This window comes from Pinus tabuliformis, chromosome 1_1 (genome assembly GCF_031772625.1).
Source record: "Pinus tabuliformis cultivar Carrire ecotype Pingquan chromosome 1_1, CPIR1, whole genome shotgun sequence".
NCBI classification, from domain to species: Eukaryota; Viridiplantae; Streptophyta; class Pinopsida; order Pinales; family Pinaceae; genus Pinus; species Pinus tabuliformis.
This window is the reverse complement of record NC_142297.1, coordinates 580,357,529-580,382,111: the sequence shown is the minus strand read 5'-3', so window position 1 is coordinate 580,382,111 and position 24,583 is coordinate 580,357,529. Positions and strand designations below refer to the sequence as shown.

General features: G+C 41.9%; 1 protein-coding gene across 3 annotated transcripts in view; it reads left to right on the top strand.

Moving 5' to 3' along the window:
• LOC149214577 (phytyl ester synthase 1, chloroplastic-like) overlaps window positions 1-24,583 on the top strand; it is a 415,714-nt gene that overhangs the window by 44,094 nt on the left and 347,037 nt on the right. For all 3 annotated transcript variants that reach the window (XM_089392330.1, XM_089392332.1, XM_089392331.1), the window contains exons 4-5: window positions 12,827-12,985; window positions 13,081-13,184. In XM_089392330.1, coding sequence (XP_089248456.1) covers window positions 12,827-12,985; window positions 13,081-13,184 — 263 coding nt within the window. The remainder of the gene's footprint in view (window positions 1-12,826; window positions 12,986-13,080; window positions 13,185-24,583) is intronic.

The window sequence follows — 24,583 nt, the reverse complement described above, 5'->3', positions numbered from 1 at the left end:
AATGTCTCCCACTCCTCGGAGACTGCTTTCAGGGCAATCCTCACCACTAACTCTTGATTCAGCATGGCCCCTATGGAATTAAGTTGGTCCCAAATCTCCTTCAACCTATTGAGGAAGTGATCTATTTGCTCCCCCTTCTGCATCTGATACGACCACAACTGATATTCTAGTAGCATCTTCCTCTACACAGAAGTACCCTGATACAATGTCGTAAAGGTGTCCCACATCTCCTTTGCTGTATTCTTCTAGACAATATGCTGAACTACATGATCCTTGACCCCATCAAGGATTATGCACTTTCACTTGGCCATTGCATCCTCATACTTTTCGTTATTAGCTGGGTCGACTAGGATAGCCACATTCTCAAGGCAAAGGCCTTGATGTGATGTCTATCTAGAACATACAGGATCGTTTCCTTGCAGATGACTAAGTTAGACTCCCTGTCCAGCCTCTTCTGATCCCTCAGTCCGTTCATGGACATCTCTGCTCTTCTTTTCGACTCCTCTGAGTCTCTACTTCCCTCCTAGAAGTTCTCTCTTCGACTCCCTCTAAATCTCGATTTCCCTCCTGGAAATCCTTTTGCCAACAGTCGAATCGTACTTCTCTGATCCCCTTTTCTCTTGCAACACTGATCTGAATTTCTTGGCTAGAAATCCGCCTATGTAGCAACTCCCTCTACCTTGGTTCTGTCCCGTTAGGTACTGTTCTGCCTCGATAGCAATAACACCCCACCAGCGTCACACTCCACAATCTTCCCACAACATCCTATGCCCCAGAAACTGAAGGATTGAGCCTCTAGGCTTTGCGCAATCCCAGCGGTGCCTGAATCGCTCCACTAGCTAACTATTTCACTCCTACTTAGTTGAGTAGGATGACGTGGCTCTTTGTGAGCCTCTTCTGCCTCACACTACATTTGCGCTAGCCCCTTCTTTGGCTCAAACTGATGATGCAGGCCCTCTGCATCACCCCTTCTTTGTTGCTTTTTGCTTAGGAACAAATTCTGTCTCTCGGGACAACTATTTCTACTGCAAATTCTCTAATTCAGCTAGTGCCTTGAGCTTGTCTATGATCTGCAATGCTCTGAACCATGTTGAAATTTTTAAGTCTAACCCATTAGAAATTTTCCTGCATTATCTAGTTTATTTCTCCTACTTGTTTAATTACTGAACAACCATATAAATACTGAAATAAACACAATGCAGTCTCAACCATCTACAAATCATCAACTAAAAGAAATAGACATACACACAAGGGACACCGTTATTTTTGGACAATTGTCCCTGGAAAAACCCAACTTGGGAAAACCAGTGCAACAATTATGAGGGTTTTATTATTGAGCAACTTTTCTGGAGTACAACTGGGTGCCAAACTGGCTCACCCTACAGAGAAATTTATCTAGCAGTGATACCTCTCTTTGGAAGTAGATATTCTGAAAGACTGCTCCACGAAACTCTCTCTAGCACCTCTTTGAGGCTCACCGTCAGCCCTCCTGGCCTCTGCATTAGCCTAGAACCCTTTGCATGAGCCTCCTAGTCCTGATGCATTGTGTAGCCTTTCTGGCCCTCTGCATCACTTCTGCAGCCTCTGCGTCACTCACGCAGGCCCTTTGGTCCTCTACGTAGTCACTCTGACCTCTGCGTGGCTCATGCTGGCTCTGCCTCTGCGCTGGATTTTGGCACTATCTTTGCCTCTCTTCTATGTACTCACTGCCCCTCGCTGCAACTTTGGTCATTGGTTCGATTTCTCTTAGCAAACTCCGCTCTAGAAAATCAAATTGACTAATCAATTTGTTGTTTCTCCAACTGACCCTCAAGCCTCCTCTTATACTTTTCCTGTTGAGTCTTCAATGGTCGAGATTACATCTCTAATCGATGGCTAAGATTAGATTTGGCTTGATCCATATCATTTAGAACCTTCTAACCTAGTTTTATATTAATACCCATTAATATTTTTATTTTCCTAAGTTTAGACTTAGGCACCCATTAAAAATATTAATTATTTTAATATCTCCTTCACTGGGAAAAATTTCCTCAAACCATTTATGGGTCTTGGAGATCTCATTTGCTTTAGACTCTCCACCCATTTTCATGGCTAGAGAACATCCGATGCTACCCCAGATAGATAGGCACATGCAGAACATTAGTGGCTCGGACGCTGGTTCTTGCTTCTGTTTAAAATGCTATGGTGCCTCTCCCTACTGGAGTACACTTCGTCCTGTTTCCCATAGTAATTTAGAAGTCCATTTGTTCTTCTTGATAGCTCGAGAGATATTCTCGTACTCCAGTCATGTGGGCCGAAGCCTCGGTATCAATATACTAGACATCTACTAACACTGAACTTGACAAAATGCGAATTCTTCTTCCAATCTGGAAGATAATTCAGAGGCATCTTGATTTTCCATCCTTCTTTGTGCTATTTTTCTTATCAATTTTTGATGCTTGTCTGCCCAACGAAACTGCATCCCACCTAAAGACTTCTCTGCGCTGAAATCGTTGTGTTGCTCCCTCTGTCACTGGAAAACTTCGATCTGGAAATCTTTCTCTCTGTCGACTCACTTAGGGAGAGATTTTCTCATGAAATTTTTTCCCTCCTAGCCTAGACTGTGCAATCCCTCCTGGGATTTCGATTTGCTGCCTACGCAGCACTTTCGAACTCCCTCCTTCTCTTCAATGTTGGCTCTTCTAGCTCCTTTCTCTTGCTTCCCTTAAGCTCTGATACCATATGAAAATTTCTGAATAGAAGTCAAACTGAGTGACTGATATTATTTCTTCTACTTATTAATTCATAAATAAATTATTCACAGTGTTTCTACAACAAATATCAAAATAATTCTACTGAAACCTTCACAATTAAACTACTGCGGAAAGTAAATACAAAGAAAAATCACAATGACATAGTTATTTTTGGACAATTGTCCCTGGAAAAACCCAATGCGGGAAAACCGGTGCAAAATATGAGGGTTTCTTTATTGACCTTTAGGAAAAATCTCATGTACAAGATACAACCAGTAGAATAGAAGAGGAATTTCTGTGAGAAATTTTATAGACAATATTGTCACGCTTCTCACCGAAATTATGACTTTGGAGAGGACCTGTTGCCCTATTTGCGTCTCATTGCGTCAGCTTCTGCGTAGTCCCACTGTCACTTCTTTTGCATTGTCCGTCCTCTGTTTGGGTCTTCTTTTTGATCCTACACTCCCGACTGATGCTGATGCCCTCTCTCCTTCTCACTTGCAACTCTCCTTCTCATTCGATTTCCTCTTGCCGAACTTCAACCAGATAGAAAATCGATTACTTGGGTAACTAAGTATCTCCCTGGTGTGCCTTTCAAATGCCCATCGAAGTCCTCCTTATAATCCTCCAGTTGAATAATCAATGACCCATATTAGATTCTAATTAATGGTTCAGATCATATTGACTTGATCTTCGTCTTCTTCTAGAAGTTTCACCCCAGTTTGATTAATACCCTTTAATTATTTTAATTTCCTAAGTTTAGACTTAGGCACTCATTAAAAATAATTAATTATTTTAATAAAAATATTTCCGAGTGGAATTTCCCAAAACAATTTTTGGGTATTGTGGAATACATGTGTCCTAGCCTCCCTGCAATTTTTGAGGCTAAGAGCACATCTGATGCTACCAGAAATTGATAGTAATGACAATGGGAAATATTCCTTAGTTCAATTTGAGCTTGCACCTTGATGGTTGGTCCTTTTTCACCTTAGGTTCCAACCTTTGTTGTAACACTTTCTAATATGGACAAATTATTATAGTGCTTAGTTTTGAAATTCATCCTATTTTTTGAATAAAAAAATTACCTATGTTTTTCTTACATATTGTTTCTTGCCTTCTGAAAGATATTAAGATAGTTTCTCTCTTATTAACCATTTCTCTCTCTTTGAGGCATGCATTGTTGAAGTTTCTAAATTTACTGAGTTTAGAAACCCTTCATGCACTTTTTCTGATTTATTCCTACCTACTTGTTATTTTTCCTTTAACAAGTTATTTACAAAGTAAATATTGAAAATAAACACCAGTGCATGCTCAACATATTACAGATCAACAACTAAAAGAAACAAGAACAAACACACCACATGACACCATTATTTTTGGACCAGTGTCCTCAGAAAAACCCAATGCAGGAAAACAGGTGCAGCTATCTGAGGGTTTTGTTACTAAGCAATATCAGAATACAATCTGGGTGCCAAAATTGGCCTACCCAACAGAGAATTTCCTTAGCAGCTATACCTCACAGTGTGAGAGAAATGTCCTGGCTGAAACCTCGAAAATCCTTTCGGCAGCTCCTCAGCACAAAACTTCTCTACAACCCCAATGTCTGCCCAAAATGGACTGCGTCAGCCCCTCTCTGTCTCACGCTGGCCCTACGTTAGACTTTCTAGGCCTGTGTCAGCCCCAGGAGGCCCTGCGTCAGCTCTGGGAGCCTCTGGCCCCTCTTGTAATATTCCTAATTAGCCATGGCTAATTAGAATATTCGATTTTGCTCAATTTTGCCTTTTATAGTTATTTATAAATAAAAAGGTGAGGAAGGGGGGACATAACTCACTTTTAGAATAAATTCACTCCATAGTAGCACAATGTTGTGACTTAAAGGGGAGCCAAGGGGGCCATAGGACCACGTAGAGAAGGGGCCCACGCAGACACTTGGAGGGACTGCGCAGATGGAGAGGAGCACGTGGCAAGAGATGGCTACGTTGGAGGAGGTGGGCCTTAGGGTTTTGAGAAAGGCCAATGCTATAAAGGAGAGAGGAGCCTCCTCATTTTGGCATTCGATTATGTGCATTTGAGCTAGTCACTTCGACTTAGAGCATGCTGGCTGTTTAGCCTGTCTGCAACACCGTTTAGTGCATGGAGTGTCTCTGTTCGGAGATTTCACCCTTAGCCCCGGGGGACTTCGAGTGCCTGCTCGGGCAAGGTAGTTTCATCAGTCTTTTCCAGGAGGATCGATTTTGGAGTTGAGGAGGAACTGGGCATTGTGATGACTGTGCAGTCTTGAGAGAGGAAGATGCAGTTCCTTTTGGGATTATGTGGAGGATTTGAGCTGGGAGATTGAGCAAGGGATTAGCCCTTGCATATTGGAGGATTTTGGTAGAGATTTGGGTAGGGTCTTGAAGGGTTTACTTTAGTGGCAGCGCAAAGCCTTGAGGGACAGCGTAGATCCTCAAGGGGGTGATTTTCGGGGGTCAGCTATTTCAGAAAAGCTTTCTGGGTTTTTCTGGGTTTATTGAGTAGAGGTCGATTCTAGAGTTTCAACATTTTATGTGAAGGGGAACAACCCCAAATCCTCACTTGATTTTAGCAGTAGCAGCAACACAACAGTTCACCAGCAGCTTGGATGCAGTTCAAAGAGAGGCCATTTTCTTCCGTTCTGAGTGTATTTCTTCACTTGCCTTGTGCAAGTCGAGGTGCTATCTTTCTGATCACCTTTGTACTCTATCCATTACTCAGCATAATAAAATGGCTTAGCATTTCTCTCTGCATTTCTTGAGTATCTGCTATATTCCGTGTATGCATTATTGTATATTGCACTACTGTTATTTTTATCTCTGTGAGCTTCCCGGCTACTATAACACTTGTGTGTTTTCTGGTTGGAATTTTCTTGTGCTCGAGGGATATTCCTGGAAAGGGATATTATAGTGGTATCAGAGCATAGATCTGGCCCAGCTTGTGGAGCTAGCAGTCTATGACACTGAGGGAGAAGCCCTACATATGTTACAAAGGTAGGAAATACAAAGATATTGAGCGTAGGTTAGAGAACACCTATGGAGAGGGAGACTGTGTTCGGGTGGTGGACATAGAACAGGAGGAGCCTGTGGTGGACGCAGAGTAGGAGGATCCGATGGCAGATGAGGATGGGAAGAGATTTGCGGACATGCTCCTCAAATCAGTGCAGGATCTGTCGAGGCAAATCGAGGTTATGGGGCAGAGATTCACGGCAGTGGAGGCTAGACAGCGTGAGAACCCACGGGTTTTCTAGGTTGGTGAGGGATCGGGTACATCCCACCATTTGCCAGAGCAGGGTGCCACTCAGCGTGATACTACTCCGCAGATGGCCTCACATGCCCTCACATGCTCTACCATGCCCACTTTCTTAGGAGCAGACATGGGAGCCGAAGCCTAGCAGGAGGCAGAGCCCGATCATATGGGCGATTATTTTGTAGAGTACCAGGCTTATGGGCAGGAGTTCAGGGATGCTCTCTCATTCAGAGACTTTGTTTAGCTCCAGCGAGATAGTAGACCCCGCGACCATCACAGAGGATACCGGCATTATCATGATGGTGACACCCACCACGCAGCTAATAGATTCCACTTGCCTACGTTTGATGGTTCATCAAACAGTTTGGCAAAGTCTTGGGTGGAGAAGCTGGACATCTATTTCTAGCTTAACCAGATGTCGGAGACAGAGACCATCAAGGTGGCGACATTTCATTTGGATGGTGAGGCCCAGGATTGGTGGTTCCATGTGATGGTTACACTCGGGCACTCCACAGTGATGACATATTCCGAGTTCACCAGGAGATTGATAGAGAGGTTTAACCGGAGGGATCCAGAGCAGCACTTTGTTGAGCTGGCGAGGCTCAAACATACAGGGAGCCCAGAGACCTACATTGCAGATTTCTTGAGGGTTTCAGTGATGGTGCCAGATCTATCCGCGGCACGGAGGATCTACATGTATGTTGAGGGGTTAGCAGAGCCACTTCGGGGTTTAGTCCGATCCATTAGACCAACCACACTCCAGGATGCTATTAGTAGGACCTGGGACTTATAGGATGTCTTACCCAGAACTCGGACACCTTACCCCCAAAGACAAACTTTCCAGCCTAAGGGGAAGGATGTGAGGATTCCGCCTCCGATGGGGAATCCAGGACGAGCACGAATTGACGATGATGCCAGGAGGGAGTTGAAGAAGAAGTGGTTGTGCTTTACCTGTCAGGAGCCTGGGCACCGGGACATAGATGTGCTACTGGCAAAGCACATTTTATTGAGGTCTTCTTTGAGAGCAGCGGGGAAGAGGATGAGGAGGATGATGTGGGGATAGGAGATAGTCATGCCATGCAGGGTCCTTTGCCACCTCCACTGCCAGCAGCAGGTGGAGCAGCTTTTGCACCTACCGAAGGGGCTCTTGGAGCATTACGAGGAGTTCCCAAGTATTTGACGCTACGCGTACGGCGGACAGTACGTGGCTAACGAGTATTAGTTTTGGTTGACAGTGGGGCAACCCACAACTTCATCGATGCACAGATGGTTGAGTGGAGAGGTATACAGACAGAGAGCTTCGATGGATTTTCAATTTTGGTCCCAGGAGATCAGACCATGGTGTGTGCTCGTTATGTCCCAGAGTTATCAGTGATGATGGGCACCTACACACTGACTGACCACTTTTTTGTGGTTGGTATTCTGGACACCAACATGATACTTGGTGTTCAGTGGCTTATCACTCTAGGGAAAGTCACGACAAATTGCAAGACCCTAGAGATGGAGTGGGATGATGAGAAGACAGGGAGGCATGACAAGATACGGGGACAACACACATATCCACCTCAGACTGTTTCGGCTCATCGGATGGAGGCAGTCTTCTGGAAGGGAGACGTAGAGTGGGCAGTGGAGCTGCGTGCATTAGAGGCAGGGACTACATGGCAGACGGTACATCCAGAGATACAGTCCATCCTTGACCAATATGCCACAGTGTTTGGGGAGATTTTGCCGGGACAACTACCAGACTGGGGGTTTGAGCACACCATTGAGCTTGAGCAAGGCATACAGGCAGTGATTACTACCCCCGATAGGCATCCCAAGGCCTATCGAGATGAGATTGAGCGGGCCATTCATGAGCTGCTGGCTCTTGGGCACATTCGGCCAAGCACGAGTCCTTTTGCTTCTTCCGTGGTGTTGGTGAAGAAGAAGGATGGCACATTGAGGATGTGCATTGACTACAGGGCCCTAAACAAGAAGACACTGAAGAACAGGTACCCCATAACCAAGATCGATGAGTTGATGGATGAGTTGAGAGGAGCACGGTTCTTCTCAAAGATTGATTTGAGATATGGGTACCATCAGATTCGCGTGAGGGAGCAGGACATTCCCAAGACCGCCTTCAGGTGTCACTATGGGCACTTTGAGTTTTTGGTGATGCCCTTCGGGCTAACCAACGCCCTAGCTACATTCCAGTCCTACATGAATCACATCTTCCGCAGTCACTTAAGGAAGTTTGTGTTGGTGTTCTTTGATGATATCCTCATCTACAGCAAGACTTGGGAGGAGCATCTCCAACACATTGAGACAGTGTTGCGCATCTTGGAGGAGCAGCAGTTCTATGCCAAACTCTCCAAGTGTGAGTTTGGGTTGACGGAGATGTTGTACTTAGGACACATCATAGGGGTGGACGGGGTGAGAGTTCACGAGGAGAAGATCAGGGCCATCAGAGATTGGCCAGAGCCGAGGAATGTGACGGAACTTTGGGGGTTCATTGGCATTTGTACTTACTACCGAAAGTTTGTCAAGGGTTTCTCACAGCTTGTTGCACCCCTGACAGATCTGACGAGGAAGGGGGCATTCAGTTGGTTGGATACAGCGCAACGAGCCTTTGACAGGCTCAAGGAGGTTATGAGCAGCTGCCCAGTGCTTGCATTGCTAGATTTTTCGCAACCATTCATTTTGGAGTGTGATGCGTCAGGAGAGGGGATCGGCACAGTGTTATGCAGGGAGGTCACCGTATAGCCTTTGAGAGCCGGAAGCTCCTTCCGCACGAGAGGTTGTATTCTATATACGACAAGGAGATCCTGGCCATTATGCATGCATTGGCCAAGTTCTGACAGTATTTAGTGGGTAACAGGTTCAGGGTGAGGACTGATCACAACAGCCTCAAGTTATTTTTGGAGCAGAAACAGCTACATGAGAGACAACAGAAGTGGATCAGTAAGATCCAAGCATATGACTTTGACATTGAGTATGTCAAGGGTAAGAACAACGTGGTAGCAGATGCCCTTTCACGTAGACTAGCCACGTTGTCTCTTATGAGCTTGGACAAAAACTGGAGGGCTCAACTCTTAGTAGAGTACTCCAAGGACATATTTGCATGTGAGGTTCTAGATGGGTAGGTGGCGGATGACAGGTACAGGGTGGTATAGGGTGGTTGATGGGTTCATCTACTATTGGGACTGGATCTTCTTGACTGAGGGATCTCAGCTCAAGAAGAAGATACTTCGGGCATCACATGATTCACCATTGGCCGACCATCAGGGGTTTACCAAAACCTACAGTGCCATTAGAGAGAGGTTCTCATGAAGGGCCTCAAGGAGGATGTATTCCAGCATATCTTGGAGTGCGATGTTTGCCAGAGGAACAAGGGGGAGATGAACCATCCCGCAAGGTTATTGCAGCTTCTTCCCATTCCGGAGGGGAAATGGGAGTGTATTTCGGTGGACTTTATCACAGGGTTGCCCATGGTATAGGGCAAGGATTGTATCTTTGTTGTCGTTGATCGATTGACAAAGTACACACATTTTTTCGCCATATCGGCACACTACACAGCAACGTAGGTGGCCGATCTATTCTTCAGGCTACATGGTCTTCCTAAGACCATCACCAATGACAGGGACAGCCGTTTCATGGGCGGGTTTTGGTAGGAGCTTTTCTAGTTGGTGGGGACGGAGTTGACATCGAGTACCAGTTATCACCCACAGACAGACGGGTAGACAGAGATAGTTAACAAGTGGCTGGAGGGCTACTTGCGTAACTATGTCAGTGGGCAGCAGCGAGCATGGCTGAAGTGGTTGCATCTGGGGGAGTATTGTTACAACACTACACATCACATGTCCATTGTTATGTCGCCATTCTATGATTTGAATGGATATCATCCTTTATCTTTTGCTAACGTGATGTTTGGTGATAGCAAGGATCCGAGAGCCAAGATTTGGATCCAAGAGAGTCAGGATATTCTCCGAGCTCTCAAGGACAATATGGCTATAGCACAGAACCAACAGAAGTTATATGTTGAGAGCGGTCGGGTGGAGAGACAGTTTGAGGTAGGGGACTTGGTCTACCTACGATTACAGCCATACCGGCAGTTGTCACTAAAGTAGAAGGGGGCTGAGAAGCTCAAGCTCCGCTTTTATGGGCTATACAGGGTGATACGCAAGATTGGACAGGTTGCGTATGTGTTGTCGCTGCCCCAAGGCAGCAAGATTCATAACGTTTTTCATGTATCATGCCTGAAGAAGGCATTGGGGCAGCAGGTGACAGTGACAGACGAGCTACCACCCATGGATGATGAGGGGCATTTGGTGTTGCAGCCTGAAGCTATTATTGACACCAGGGAGAGGCAGCTGCAGAGCAGGACAGTTCGGGAATTCTTGGTGAGGTGGAAGAATTTACCGGATGAGGATGCCACTTGGGAGAGTGAGAAAATTTTGCAGCATCCATCACTTCAGTTGCTTGAGGGCAAGCAACATTTTGTTGGGGGAGACTGTAATATTCCTAATTAGCCATGGCTAATTAGAATATTCGATTTTTCTCAATTTTGCCTTTTATAGTTATTTATAAATAAAAAGGTGAGGAAAGGGGGACATAACTCACTTTTAGAATAAATTCACTCCATAGTAGCACAATGTTGTGACTTAAAGGGGAGCCAAGGGGGCCATAGGACCACGTAGAGAAGGGGCCCATGCAGACACTTGGAGGGACTGCGCAGATGGAGAGGAGCACATGGCAAGAGATGGCTACGTTGGAGGAGGTGGGCCTTAGGGTTTTGAGAAAGGCTAATGCTATAAAGGAGAGAGGAGCCTCCTCATTTTGGCATTCGATTATGTGCATTTGAGCTAGTCACTTCGACTTAGAGCATGCTGGCTGTTTAGCCTGTCTGCAACACTGTTTAGTGCATTGAGTGTCTCCGTTCGGAGATCTCACCCTTAGCCCCGGGGGACTTTGAGTGCATGCTCGGGCAAGGTAGTTTCATCAGTCTTTTCTAGGAGGATCGATTTTGGAGTTGAGGAGGAACTAGGCATTATGATGACTACGCAGTCTTGAGAGAGGAGGACGCAGTTCCTTCTGGGATTATGTGGAGGATTTGAGCTGGGAGATTGAGCAAGGGATCAGTCCTTGCATATTGGAGGATTTTGGCAGAGATTCGGGCAGAGTCTTGAAGGGTTTACTTCAGTGTCAGCGCAGAGCCTTGAGGGACAGCGTAGATCCTCAAGGGGTGATTTTAGGGGGTTAGCTATTTCAGAAAAGTTTTTTGAGTTTTTCTGGGTTTATTGAGTAGAGGCCGATTCTAGAGTTTCAGCATTTTATGTCAAGGGGAACAGCCCCAAATCTTCACTTGATTCTAGCAGTAGCAGCAGCACAACAGTTCAACAGCAGCTTGGATGCAGTTCAGAGAGAGGCCATTTTCTTCTGTTCTGAGTGTATTTCTTCACTTGCCTTGTGCAATTCGAGGTGCTATCTTTTTGATCACCTTTGTACTCTGTCCATTACTCAACATAATAAAATGGCTTAGCATTTCTCTATGCATTTATTGAGTATTTGCTATATTCTGTGTATTCGTTATTGTATATTGCACTATTGTTATTTTTATCTCTGTGAGCTTCCCGGCTACTATACCACTTGTGTGTTTTTCTGGTTGGAATTTGCTTGTGCTTGAGGGATATTCCTGGAAAGGGATATTACACCTCTGTTGCCCTGCGCAACACTTGGCTGCCTCTGCGTGGCCTTGCATGAGCCCTTGTTGGCTCTGCGTCACCCTCCTTGGCTGTTGTGTTGCTCTCCCAACACAATCTCTGCCTTCTCTGTTTTTCTGTTCTCAATGCCCCTCAGTTGCTCTCCCGATCACTGATTCTATCTCTCATAGAAAACCCCGCTCTAGAGAATAGAATGACTGATCATCTGGTGTATTTTCCAAGTGACCCTCAAGCCTCCTCTTATACTTTCCCTATTGACATTTCAACGGCCGAGATTAAGTCCCTAATCAACGGCTAAGATTAGATCTGGCTTGATCCATGTTTTTTGGACCATTCTAACACAAATTCATATTAATACCCATTAATATTTTATTTTCCCTAAGTTTAGACTTAGGGACTCCATTAAAAATATTAATTATTTTAATATCCCCTGATTTGTTTAGAATTTGTCCAAACCCTTTCTGGGTATTGGATATCTCATGTGCCCCAACCTCTCTACCAAATTTCGTGGCTAGAGCACATCCAATGCTACCCCAAATCAACACAACGTGAATAAAGACACTGTGATGTAGCAAGGGTGATTCTTATTTATATCATAGATCACAACACAAATGGTAACAAAGATAATAAGTGTTGTGGATGTTAGAAATGTTTCTTTCAACTGAAATTGCTACTTGATTTATTTCACCGTATTATAAATATGAACAAATGAAAGGGTATGCCGAGTCATGTAGTTGTAACTTGTGTTTGATATTTTGCAAATTTAGTGAACAAATAAGGTAATGACTCAAAATGTAAACTTTGTCTTGGTATAGAACCGTGAAGAATTTGATAATTTTGAAATATTTTTGGGAAATAGTTATTTGTTGCTTTGAATGTTCTCAAAAGTATTTATTAGCTGCTCAAACTAATGAAGTTAACAGATGGGTATATATGTGCTTTTGGAACTATCTATTACTATTGAAGAAAATGCAGTTGATTATTATAAATTATTTTTCCTGTAATAAAAACACAATTTTTCACATCCATGAATGAATTCTATCTTGCATGTCGAAATATGCTATAATCAGTGTGTACCTTTATTTCAACTGTTTTTCTCAATTATTTTCTCCCAATTTGGGTGGATTTTGACAGGAATTTTGACTTTCGTTGAGGAAACATTGAAAAGGGAGTTTAGATGTGCACCCTCAAGGCCAATTTATTTAGTTGGAGAATCTTTGGGTGGATCCTTGGGTTTGGCTCTTGCAGCAAATAATCCTGATATAGATCTTGTACCAGTTTTGGTGAATCCTGGTATTCCTTCAACTCAAATGATTCTTATGATTATCACTAATATATATTGATATAATCAAGATTTAATGTGTAGTTTTCTTTCATGGTCGAGACAGCAACTTGCTTCAGCAAATCACCTCTTCGCCCTTGGTTTTCTTTGATGGAAATTCTGACTGAGGAGTTCTACTCAATTATCCCTTTTACACAAGAAACATTATGGGTATGGTCATATAAACCTTTTACAATAGAAATTGAACCTTGTAATTAGATTAATATTAACTTCTTGTAGATAAATTAGCATTAATTTCTTGCACATTATTTGATCCTGCCGCTAGAGTACATCATTGTTCCTAGCAATTGATGCACTGTGGTTGATATTATAGCACTTTTTGTATGGTATTAATGTTGTGTTTACAAACTTGATGTATTGAATTGTTATTAGGAGGGGTGTTCCACCTAGTCCCTGTTACCACTTATCATATATGAGGGTCCTGCCGCTAGAGTACATCATTGTTCCTAGCAATTGATGCACTGTGGTTGATATTATAGCACTTTTTGTATGGTATTAATGTTGTGTTTACAAACTTGATGTATTGAATTGTTATTAGGAGGGGTGTTCCACCTAGTCCCTGTTACCACTTATCATATATGAGGGTTTCACATATGATTTTGATCACATTGATTCAGATTTTTTTAGGGCCTTTCAAAGGTTGAAATGTTGGTAGAAGTTGCTTCAGTTGTGCATCATGCTCTTCTTGGGCCAATTTTGTGATAGTCACCTAGTCATGTTCAAGTCACTTTCATTTTGTGTCATATGGTTAGTTCATGCCTTAGTTGTGAATACATTCTAGCATGGTGGTGTAGTTGCTTAGTGTTTTCCTAGTATTATTCATGTTTCATAAGGTTTACATAATTTCACCTACATAATTTGTTTGTTGCAATAATATTTTCGCTTTTTACCCATGTGGAATCCACTTCACCCTTATAATTTCATCACACTTCATTATTTGCCTAGGTAGTTAATGTATTGCGTCACATTTTTACCTTTTATCTAGGTAAAATCTTCATTTCATTTACACTTTTACCACTTTCCATCCCCTAGGAGGCACCTGACATTTATTTATTATAATTCCCAAAGTTTTATACCATATTAGCGTATCATTTCTCATTTTTCCAATTTTTCCAATGGGAATATGGCAACTAGGTTGGGATATTGTAATTAAATCCTAAATATTGGTTTGTGTGCTTAATTATTAGCCTATTAATGTGCTAATATTTTAATTCTTAATAAAATATTATTTCCTAGTTTTATTGCTGATTTATCACTAGGAAGCACATATTTATGTCCATTTGGTACATAACGTGAAGCTAGCACTCTCCTTTGGCACACATGTTGAGGAAACTCCCTCAAAATAGCCAATTCGTTTTTTCCAAACATTAGTGTTGTTCACGCATGCTAAATTGTCATTTTAACCATTCTTATATGCTATCACGCAGCTTGAGGAAGTTGTTAAATGTAGAGTTGACCAGGGGATTATCTGAGCACGCATCCTGGGGTTTTGACTATCTATTCACCCATCCTCTTCATCAAATCTCCCATTCACACATGCTCACAATTTTCTAGGGCATTAGATGGTGCATCCTTCTAGACGGTTCCATTTGCATTTTTGTAATATCCTTTTTGGAATATTTAGCTAAAAATACCCAGAAAATATTTCAACAAAAATTTTCTAGAAATATTAATGAAAATCCACAAAACATTCTTATTAAACATCCCAACACATTTTCAATTAAATGCTGCAACTCAAAGGTACACAGGAGAATAGTAGAAATATTAGTTTTTATTTTATTTATATAGCTATAAGATTACATGGACATAACTAAGCTAGGGACCTCCAAATAGCTATTGCAATATTGATGTTGGCCTCCCACAATAAACTGCAACTGAAACTGACGCCCAAATTGAGAATCTGAATGATCCTCACTCCAATCTTCAGATATGTTGCAGACCTAATCTCCAATAATACCATTGAAGCTATGTGTGATTTTTGGGTCAAATATCCTCATTGGTGGGCTGGGTTTTGTTAGTTTATTGGATATGTGTTTTAGTCTCAGATGGTTTCCATGAGGCTAAGGAACACAGTGGATAAATTTTCTCCAATACCCAGAAAACATTTCTAAGGAAAATTGCCTTGATTAGAATTAATTAACCAGTTTATTAATTTTCCTAAGTCTAACTTAAGAAACTGGCTTAATTAATTTGGATTAATTGAGGTAAATCGATTTTCCTCTAGTGATTGCTACAAAAGTCATGTGATGGGGTCAATATGATCTGAGCCATCAATTGAGATTAGATCATGGTCATTGATTGATCCATAAGAGATTATAAGAGGAAATCAATGGGAATTTGCAGATCACAACAAAGAGACACATTTGTAGTGATAGAAAGAGTGTAGTGATAGTGTGGACATCAAGCAAAGACGAATCATTAGTGGTTGAGTAGAATATTTTTTGAGATAATTTCTTCATCAGTTTCTTCCAGTTGAGATTAGATCATGGTCATTGATTGATCCATAAGAGATTATAAGAGGAAATCAATGGGAATTTGCAGATCACAACAAAGAGACACATTTGTAGTGATAGAAAGAGTGCAGTGATAGTGTGGACATCAAGAAAAGAGGAATCATTAGTCGTTGAGTAGAATATTTTTGGAGATAATTTCTTCATCAGTTTCCTCCAGTTTTGAAGATCCAAAGGGAGAAAATTTTCCAATTCGATTTGTCTGTAGGAGGCTGAGATTTTTCTGGTGCGCAAGGGTTTCTGGAGGCTGAGTTATTTTTTGCACGTGTGGGAGAAAGAGGTAGTTTCTGAGCACGATTTCTTCCATGGGATGCCGAGAGGTCAAGCCGAGTTTATTTGTTAGAGGTCGAGTTTTCCAAAGGTCATGAAGCCAAATTTCCTTCAGCCAGGGTTGCATCTGTGAGGCCATACACACTTGTAGAGGAAGGCCAAATTATCTGAGGAGGGTCGAGTCCCTTCTAGTGATTTTTATGTGTTGTTATCTAGAGAAAATTAATTATCAAATCTTTGCTAGTTTACGACAAGCAGTTATAAAATTCCAATTATAGATTTTGTTGAAGAATAATAATAAAAATCCTTATCTACTGCACTGGTTTTCCCTTCAAGGTGTTTCCAGGGACATTTATCCTTAAATACTAGTGTTCATTATTTGTGTGTGTGTGTGCAATATTTTCTTAGTTCCTATGGTTGATTTAATTTTCTGTGAAGTTGCAGTAATGTTTTATTCAGTATTTTCCACGTATAAATTTTCAGGTAGGTGAATAATAACCATTGATTGCATTAATATTTAAAAAATTAACTGGTTTCCATCCTGTTATCTACCACCAGTGGGTGACACCCATAGGAGAAATTTTTATCCTAGATTGTCTTCAGCTGACAGCCAGTAGCCCCTTGCAGCCCTGGTAGCTTGATGTGCCACCATCTCCACCACCTTAGCCATCCATTATGTGCCCTCGCCTATATGTTTTGATCATATGTTTGAAGGCGGGCCTTCCAACCTTGAAGATATGGATTTCATTATATAGTTAGGTATTTTTGCTTACTTATCATGGACAGTTCTGGGCATGAATTAGTGGGGGGATTTGGTGGAAATAATGGGCTTGGTTTGTACTCTTGTCCCCTTGTCCAACCTGGAGGTTAATCTTGTATCCTAGTCCCGTGGGATCTCCTTTATTAGCTACTAGATTTAGGAGTGGCACTACATGGGAAATCTGTTAATTTTTTTCAGGGCTACATTTTTCTTTGTTTTGATAATTGCATTTCAACATTTGCATGTTAAATTCACCCCATATCAACTTAACATTATTCAGATTTACAACATTATTCAACAACATATGCAATTATATAGAAAGAACAACATCATCATCATTATAGTGGAACATAAAGGAACAATAGAAGAAATACATTCACACATAGAGACACCACGATTGGTTGGAGACTAGGGTAAAACCCATTATGGGGAAAACCCTTTCAAATTTTTCTTCTTATTAGATTGTCATTGAATGTTTCAGCAAAAGGGAGTACAATGATCCATATCTTCATCCATACAACTAAACAATATCCATGATGATGATCCTAGCAAAATCATTCTAACAAATCATGAGATGAACTCCATAATGATAATGATCAAAATCCCAATTCAGAAGTTTGCAATCAATTGTCACTGTCTGCGGCCAACTATTGAACCTTGCGGTTAATGAGTGAAATTTGCGGTCAAATGATAAAAACAAACCCTAGGTCCCAACCACATAGATGATGTGATGTGTGTGCAGCTGAGAGGCTTCAACGACACAGATGAGTCGGCCTGTGTGTGGTTGTAGCCAAGAATTTCTAGTTACAAGCCTACAGTTGTGAGTGTTACCCACCACCTGTGGGTAGCGTATATAGGAGAAAATTTTTCTCCTAGATGCTCCTCAGCGGGCTGCCAGTAGCCCCTTGCAGCCACTAGATAGCTCAATGTGCCATTATCTCCACCACCTGAGCTAGCCATGTGGTTCCTTTCCCACTTGTTATGATTGCATGTTTGAAGGTGGTCCAACCGACCCCGAAGGTATGGCTTTTCATTGGTACAATTGAGTAATTTTTCTTACTTTCCATGGGCACTTTTAGGCATGGATTGGTGGGGGGATTTGGCGGAAAGAGTGTTCTAGGTTTGAAAACTTGTCTCTTGTTCTCGCTCGGATTGTACAGGCACTGCGACAACGCTCAAGATGGGGGTTGTCACTCTAATCCCCTCCCACTTTGTTCTAGTTGTTTCCCAACAACAGGCTATTGGGGGTAGCCCCTATGGAATGGAGTGAAGGAAAGCAAGGTGAGAATCAACTTACATGGGAGACATGGATGAGTGGCCTAGCCACTTGGTTGAAATCAAGCAAGATTATGATTAAATTATATTTTCTATTATGAGACTAGTGCCTTAATGGAGTCACAAATTCTTGCTTCTTGTGAATTGAAACCAAATAACCAGATGGACGTCCACCACTCAAATGATTGACTAACCTATGTGAGATGCTTATGTAAGACATTATGAGTGACTGCTATGTTGGATTAATATTGGTTAGATTATTTAATTACTTATGTGAGATTTATCTTAAGAGTACTTAAACAAGATAATGTTAATTTTTTATAACAATGGTATGTTCTATGCTTAAGCGCAATTTACTTCAATGTTCCTTTAGCATTCCAATGACAATTTCCAACTATATCCAATAGCAATCACATTAACTTATAAACATTGATAGTAAATGCAAATAGAACATAAAATCATATGCTGAAAACAAGCCAAGACAAGAGGACACAAGATGTGGCAGATGCCAAGGACAAACCCCAATGTGGGGAACACTTTGATCAAATCTTCTTATTCTTCTTCAATAGTTCAGCAGGGAGAGATTACAAATATCATAAGTACAAGCCCAAAACAAATCTTCCAAATCAACAGACAAACTAGTAGTCAATGAAGCCCTAACCAAAAAGACAATAGTGGTCAAAGCTGTCCCAAAACGTTCTCCAAACTGCAGTCCAATTTGGCCTTCTAGGAGAGTCAAAGTCAGCCCAAAACAATTCGGTCAAACCCACTCAAAGGAGAGAGAAACACTGATGTAATTTTATGTAGTCAAATATGAAGTCAACATTGGTCAACCTATCCCAAAGTCCTTGATTTTTGTGCCAATAAATGCAGCCTAGAGAAACTGGAATTTTGCCCAAAAGCTAAGGTCAACATTGGTCAAATTCCCCTTGGTCAATGCTCTGAAACTTTGACTTGTTTTGCCTTAGAAAAACTCAGCCTCCTGCCACACATGCGAAGAAGAGAGGCTTCCTCCCAGAAGTACGAACCAAATAAGAGAAGAGAGAGATGATGTGATATGTGATGAGTTAGTGTCCAAATGAGGGAAGGGTCACTCCTATTTATACAGTTTGTTGAGGGTGAGGAGACCCATCCATTGGGCATCATGAGCCTACATTTGATTGAGGCCGACCTTGACAATTTGTCCATAAGAAGAATAAACTGATAATTCCATTTCTGCTTATCAGAATGAGATGATCTTTATATCAAAATTGTACCTCTCCAAAAGAGGAATCCAATGAAATAATCATCTCCATCATATGAGCTATCCTAAGGTGGAAGTTGGCCCTATTTTCCAATTTTAACACTCCCTCTCAACTAGGGAGAATTCCACCTACCAATCCATTATCATGCCAACCTGTCATCCTGAACCATCATTCCATCACTACACTGCTCTGTTGAACCATGAAGTAATAATGAAGAAGCGATCGAGAGTGTATCATACCACTCTCCACTGACTAAAGTTAGTCCTTGATCTTAGATCAAGTTGTTGAACATCATGCATCCTAGTCATAGGGAGTATGACAATACACGATGTGTCCATCGGTAGTGCTATGGTCCCTAACCAACTTTTCCAAACTCATTGGCTAGATGAGAGGTACTTTCCATGATTCCCAGACTCTATGGGTAGGATGTGTGTCGGGGCATTAGCAGGAGAAGGTGAACCACTTATCCTGCTCATATGCCATAGGATAAGGTGAACCACTCATCCTATGCATATGTCAATTGTAGGGGAAGGTGAACCACTCACCCTACATACATTTGTCTGGGTAGGGGAAGGTGAACCACTCACCCTACATCTAGCACACCACTAGGGGAAGGTGAACCACTCACCCTATGGTTGCTCATAGGTAGCTCCAAGAAGTACCCCATGCCCCCAGGAGTTCCCAGAGCTCTATGTCCAACTCATATGGAACCCTCATAAGAGGTTCGTTCCACGACTCCAAGTCTCTCTCAAAAGGTTAAGAATTTGTCCTTCCCGGGAGGCTTCGTGAGAATGTCTGCAATCTGCTTCTCTGTCCTGATGTGTTGGAGCCTAACTAATCCCTGTTGTACCATATCTTGGATAAAGTGGTGCCTGATATCAATGTGCTTGGAGCGGTCATGGAACACCGGATTCTCTAATAGATTAATCCCACTCTATTTGTCGTAGAAGATCACGGTGGTATCTAGCACATGCTCAAATAGTTCAATGAAGAGCTTCCTCACCCAAATTGCTTCACAACAGGCCATACTCGCTGCAATGTATTCGGCCTTGGTGGTGCTTAGTGCAATCGATTTCTGCTTCCTGCTCATCCAAGATATAGAGGCAAATCCCAAGGAGAAGCAACACCCGGACATGCTCTTACGATCCACCACACTATCAGTCCAGTCAACATCTGTATATCCATGTAGTCTCAAATCCTCGACAGTGTATCTCAGTCCATAGTGGATTGTGCCCCGGAGATATCTCAATAGATTCTTGGCAGCAATCCAATGAATGTGATGAGGCTCCACCATATATTGACTCAACGTGTTTACAACAAAGCGTATGTTAGGACGGGAGTTGACCAAGAACATCAGTGCCCTTACAAGTTGAAGATACTCGGAAGTGTTCGCCAATTCGGGCCCAGCAACACTCCACATAGCTTCTTGAAGTTGAGTTCCATCGAAGTAGTCACAGATTTGCAGTCCACCATCCCACATTTCTCAAGTAGCTTCACAATATATTTTCCTTGAGAAAGGAAAATCTCACCTGCCTTTTACCAGACCTCCAACCCTAGGAAACAATGCATTAGTCCTAGTCTTTCATCTCAAACTTCAAAGGCAACTCCCTCCTGCATTGATGAACATTCCCTGTTAGAAAGAGATCATCCACATAAAGGACCAGAATGAGAGGTCTGTCCTTTTGAACCTTGAATTATAGGTTCAGGTCAGCATCACTTCTTGTAAATCCCAGCTTCATAAGATAGCTATCGATCCTCTCATACTAAGCCCTAGGAGCTTGCTTCAAACCATAGAGGGATCTCTTCAACCTACATACACGTGTCTCACGATCTTGAACCTTGAACCCCTCGAGTTGTTCCACATACACTTCCTCCTTAAGGGAACCATGCAAGAAGGCAATTTTGACATCCATCTGGTGAAGGTTCCATCCTTGCGAGGCAGCAAGGGCTATGATCGAATGAATGGTGGTATATCGGGCAACTGGTGCAAATATCTCATCGTAGTCTACTCCTTCTTTTTGTGAGAAGCCTCAAGCTACAAATCTGGCATTGAATTTCTTAACACTCCCATCAGCTCCATGTTTGATCTTGTAGACCCATTTTAAGTGACCACTAATTTTCCCTTGAGTCTAGGAACCACATCCCAGACATCATTTTCCATGATCGACTCATACTCCTCGTTCATCGCATCCTTCCAAACTTGTTGCTTCACGACTTATTCGAATGTACAAGGCTCAGATTGTACAATGGTACTCATGGATGCTAAGTACCCTTGGTACCTATTTGGCTTCTTGCTATCACGAAATGTCCCCCTGAATGCATTGTGTTTCTCTGCATCTTCAAGAGTATCTTTGAGCCTTAAAGGCCTTTTCCTTGAAGTAGAGGGCTCACTAGGAGGTGGATCAATGGGATCCATCAGACCTTCAACATTGGGCATTGGTTCATCGGACAGAGGTTCATCCTGATTTTCTACATCAACATCATCATTGGCCTTCCTAGGAATAGGAAGATCTCAAATCTTTCTAATAGCAGAATCTTCATCAAAAGTGACATCGTGGCTTACTTCCCTTTGACTAGGCATATAGATTCTAAATGCCTTCGAAGTTTCATTGTAGCCCACAAATGTTCCTTTCTTTCCAGATACATCTAATTTATTTATTTTCTCTTTCGGTACATGAAGGTATACGAGACAACAAAAAATTCTAAAATGAGAAACATTAGGTTTCTTACTAGTGAATAATTCTTTGGGTGTCTTGAAGTCCAAAGCTTGATGTGGGCATCGATTTTGGACATACACAGTGGTGTTGGCATTTTCCCCATAAGAACTTCGGAAGACCTTGATCATTAAGCATAGCCTGGGTGGCTTCAATGATAGTATGATTTTTCCTTTCGGCAACACCATTTTGTTTAGGAGTATAAGCGGTTGTAGTCTCCCTCTTAATGTTAGCTTCTCTGCAATAGTCTTTGAATTCATTAGATTCATATTCGGTCCCATTATCGGTCCTCATAGTTTTGATTTTCTTCCTTGTTTGATTCTTGACCAAGGCTTTGAAGGAGAGGAACCATTTGAATACTTCATTCTTTTTCTTTAAGAAATAGATCCATGTCTTGCGAGAGAAGTCATCGAAAAAAATAGCATAATACAAATATCCACCCAAAGATGTCACGGGCAACATACCTGATAGATCAAAATGGACCAATTGAAGAATATCAGTGGTTTGAGTCTCACTTGAGGGGAATGGTCCGCTTGTATGTTTTCTAGCTTAACATCCCTGACAAACACCTTAATGATTTAAGTTGAACTCAGGCATCTCTGTGACCATCTTCCTTAAATCGGTAAGGCTTTAAAATGAAGGTGAGAAAATCTCCGGTGCCATAATTCGGATTGAAGAAAAGTATCACAAGTCATTTCTCCCAACGGACTTCCTCCAACCTGATAAAGACCTTCAACCCTGAATCCTAGAGTGAATGCATTTCTTGGATTTCTTTTCCAAATACGAACCTTCCCATTAATGAATGACACCTTGAAACCCTTATCTTCTATCGCAGAAATAGAAACCAAGTTCTTTTTCAAATCAGGTACATATAGCACTTCTTGTAAGTGGAGGGTTTGAAATTGATTTAAGTGAAGAGTAATGGTACCAATTCCTGTCATGGAATAAGTGGCATTATCCCCAAGTATAATCTCCATATTTGTCTTCTTTTCAACCAAGTTAGAGAGGGTCTCCTTGTACCAGTGAAGTGCCTCGAGGCACCACTATCAATCAACCAATGGTCCAATGTATCCGGAGAGGAGAGGCGGTGGAGAGGGTAGAAATAAGATAAAATTCCTTTTGCTTTACAATATTAACTTCATCATACCTAGAGTTTCTCGACTTCTTTGGAGGAAAACTACCTCCGTTTCGAGCAACAGGAGCATTCCTCTTTTCTTTGTTATTGAATCTGTTGTTCCTTTGATTACCATTTCCCTTGAAGTTGTTGTTGTTATTGTTGTCATCATCTCTTGGAGTATCCTTCTTGTGAGGACACTCTCTAGCAAAGTGTCCAAACCTATTACAATTGAAGCACCTTCCTTTTCTTCCTTCTTTGTGTCCTGGGTTGAACCCTTGTCCTTAATTCCTTGGACCAACATTGTTGCTTCTCTTAGAATGAGCGGAGAAGGTTGGTAGGATTGCTTTTATTTGAGGGCTTGTCTCTTTCCATCATCCTTATTTCTTCTTGAGTGCATTTGGCCAATAGTTCATCAAATCTTGAATGTTAGTGTTAAACACATCCCAATCTCTTGTAAGCCCCCCAAGTGCAATAAGAGACAGTTCTCGGTCACCAGTAATTTCACCAATAGATAGGAGATCATTCTTGATCTCGATGATCCTCATGAAGTAGGATTGGATGGATTCTCCTCTATCCATCTTGATATCTTTGAGCTTGTTCTTGAGAAAAAGAATTTGATTTGCATTGTTCACTTTGTACATCCCAACCAGTTTTTCATACATCTCCTTAGATGTTTCCAAATCAGAAATATAGGCAACCAAAGGCTTATGAATGGAATTAACAATAATCTTCTTAGATTTTACCTCACCTTTCTTGTACTTGGTTGTGCAACAGCAGATGCATTTGAAGGAGATTCGACTATTCTTCATTTGTCATAGTCCATGGCATCATTCTCTTCCAAAGTCAAATCCAAAGTCATCTTCCATGCATGATAATCAGACTTGTCCTTAAGCTTGTCCTTGGGTTTGTCCTTAAGGTAGTCATCATTGGGACTAGTTCCAAGCAGTGTTGCAGGAAATGTCCCCGCCCCCGAATCTAATGCCCGAAGCGCGTGCCATACGGATTCGTCCAGGAAGCGTCCCCGGAAGCGCGATTCCAAAATTCCGAAACGTGTTTTGGACTGTTATGGATGCTTCCTGGAAATTTCTGTTAGGGTCCCACCCTAACCCCCTTATTTATGTAGTAGGATCGAGTCATAGTTATAGTTAAGTAAGGAGTCAATAAAGCCCATATCAACAATTGTAAGTAGTTAACCCGCAATTAATGACAGGACCATAGTTAGTTGCAAATGGGCCATGGTATTAGATAGATGGTATTAATAAGAACCATGGTATTGATCCATGGTATTGCATGTATGATTCATATATAAAGGATAAAGACTCCCTGCGAGGAGCATCGTGTCTTATTTTGTAATCGAGCTCTGCTCTATTGGAGGTTGCCCCCTCGAAGAGGCAAGTGAACACTGCTTTCTAAATAATAAAATACTTGCTGTTGTTTCTCACTATTCTATGTTCTGGGTATATTTCTTCGCATATTCTATATTCTGGTATCGTCTTGCAGGTTAAGAGCATAACAAGTGGTATCAGAGCTCTTTCCAGGGCCGGTGGGATCTCCATTTCTTAGCCAAATTTTTTTTGGCTAGAGACGTGTTCCGGCGTCTTTAAACCACGGGATTTATCGTTGAGCGCATAAACCTGTGGATTTGGGGAGGCATGCACG